Source organism: Colobus angolensis, unplaced genomic scaffold (genome assembly GCF_000951035.1).
Source record: "Colobus angolensis palliatus isolate OR3802 unplaced genomic scaffold, Cang.pa_1.0 Scaffold78, whole genome shotgun sequence".
In the NCBI taxonomy this organism is placed as follows: domain Eukaryota; kingdom Metazoa; phylum Chordata; class Mammalia; order Primates; family Cercopithecidae; genus Colobus; species Colobus angolensis.
Genome location: NW_012121598.1, coordinates 5,850,684 through 5,852,717, shown reverse-complemented (window position 1 = coordinate 5,852,717; position 2,034 = coordinate 5,850,684). Strand labels below are relative to the sequence as shown.

Below are 2,034 nucleotides of genomic sequence, written 5' to 3'. Positions count from 1 at the left end.
ATCTCGGCTCACTGCAACCTCCAGCTCCCTGGTTCACTCCCTGGTTCAAACGATTCTCCTGCCTCAGCCTCCAGAGTAGCTGGGATTACAGGCACATGCCACCACGCCCAGCTAATTTTTGTATTTTTAGTAGAGTCGAGGTTTTACCATGTTGGCCAGGATGGTCTCAGTCTCCTGACTTCGTGATCCGCCCACCTCGGCCTCCCAAAGTGTTGGGATTACAGGTGTGAGCTACCACGTCCAGCCAAATCTATCACTTTTAATTGTCTTTTTTTCAATTATTTTTTGTTTTGTTTTTTGAGACAGGGTCTCTCACTCTTTCACTCAGGCTGGAGTGCAGTGGCCTGATCATGGCTTACTGCAGCCTCAGCCTCCTCAGCTTAGGCTGTCCTCTTGCCTCAGACTTCCAAATAGCTGGGACTACAGGAGCACATCACCACACCTGGCTAATTTTTTAGCTTTTGGTAGAGATGGGATTTCACCATGTTTTCTAGGCTACCCTTGACTTCGGTGGCTAAAATGATACTCTCACCTTGACTCCCAAAATGTTGGGATTACAGGTGTGAGCTACTGTGCCCAGCTAGTTGTCTTTTAAATGGCTCATATCCTAGAATAATACCAGCCCCTCTTAAGGTTTTTGGTTCATAGTAGGAATCTCAAACTTGGCTTCCCTCCTGTTTGACTCTTTGAAGCAATAGTGTCTATACAGTACTGTTGATTTAATAATCTAAGTCACTTGGGATTTAAATGCAATTATTCTGACATTTTGGGGTGTCATCCTCAGACTATAGTATGTAATGAATAGTAAATAAAAAATTATGTAGTATAGGAGTGTTTATGGGCTGGGCACAGTGGCTCACGCCTGTAATCCCAACACTTTTGGAGGCCGAGGCGGGCAGATCACCTGAGGTCGGGAGTTTGAGACCAGCCTGACCAACATGGAGAAACCCCGTCTCTATTAAACAAATACAAAATTATCTGGTCGCAGCTACTCAGGAGGCTGAGGCAGGAGAATCACTTGAACCTGGGAGGTGGAGGTTATGATGAGCCAAGATCATACCATTGCACTCCAGTTTGGGCAATAAGAGCAAAACTCTGTCTCAAAAAAAAAAAAACAAAAAAAAGTTTATGTTTTCATAATGAAATTGTTTCCTTCTTATTTAGTGGGTTAACTTAAACAATTCTTTAAAACATTTTGTTTTAGTCCCAGAAATCCTGGATAGAAAGCACTTTGACCAAGAGGGAATGTGTATATATTATACCAAGTTCCAAGGACCCTCACAGGTAAGCACACCTTTGTTACTTCTGGGATCTCTAGAAATTTTAGTGTAAATTATATTGCTATTTCTTTATTGGAAACAAAAACTACTAAATACATTATTTGTAGTTACTGTTACTTTTTATAGTTACTGCTAATCATTTAATTTGGGAGGGATTAGGAGGAGGAAACAGCATTGAAAATCAGTATTTTGGAGTTCTTAATGCCATTTACAGCATACAATCTCTTCCTTGAAGTGTTCCTCCATCTGTAAACTCCCTCAGATCATAGTGTAGTGTTTTACAAAGGTAAGGCAGTTAAGACTCTCTCTCTCTCTCTTTTTTTTTAACGGATTCACTGATATTTCGAACTTAAATTTGTGTATCTATTGGGCATCTACTGAGTATCCAACACTATGGTTCATGTTGAAGAAAGCAATGTGAACCTAATAGTCATTCTTTTTATTTGCCAATATATGGATACAGATCATTATTTACTGGAAAATCCATTATCAGAGACTATAGGTGTCTGTGTCTTTGGTCTCTGAAATGACTTTGATAATAGAAAAAAAATAAAATTAAAGAATATTAACTTAGTAACTGAAGAAAAAGTTGAGCTTATGAAATATTTACTTAAGCATATTTGCCAAAATTATTCTTTTAACTTTTTTTTTGAAACAGAGTCTTGGCCGGGCGCGGTGGCTCAAGCCTGTAATCCCAGCACTTTGGGAGGCCGAGACGGGCGGATCACGAGGTCAGGAGATCGAGACCATCCTG

General features: G+C 40.1%; 1 protein-coding gene across 1 annotated transcript in view; it reads left to right on the top strand.

Moving 5' to 3' along the window:
- The window catches only part of TRPM7 (transient receptor potential cation channel, subfamily M, member 7), a 146,949-nt gene that overhangs the window by 22,248 nt on the left and 122,667 nt on the right, over positions 1-2,034 (top strand). Inside the window, exon 2 of the mRNA XM_011928654.1 lies at positions 1,205-1,284. Within this exon, the coding sequence (XP_011784044.1) occupies positions 1,205-1,284 (80 nt within the window). The remainder of the gene's footprint in view (positions 1-1,204; positions 1,285-2,034) is intronic.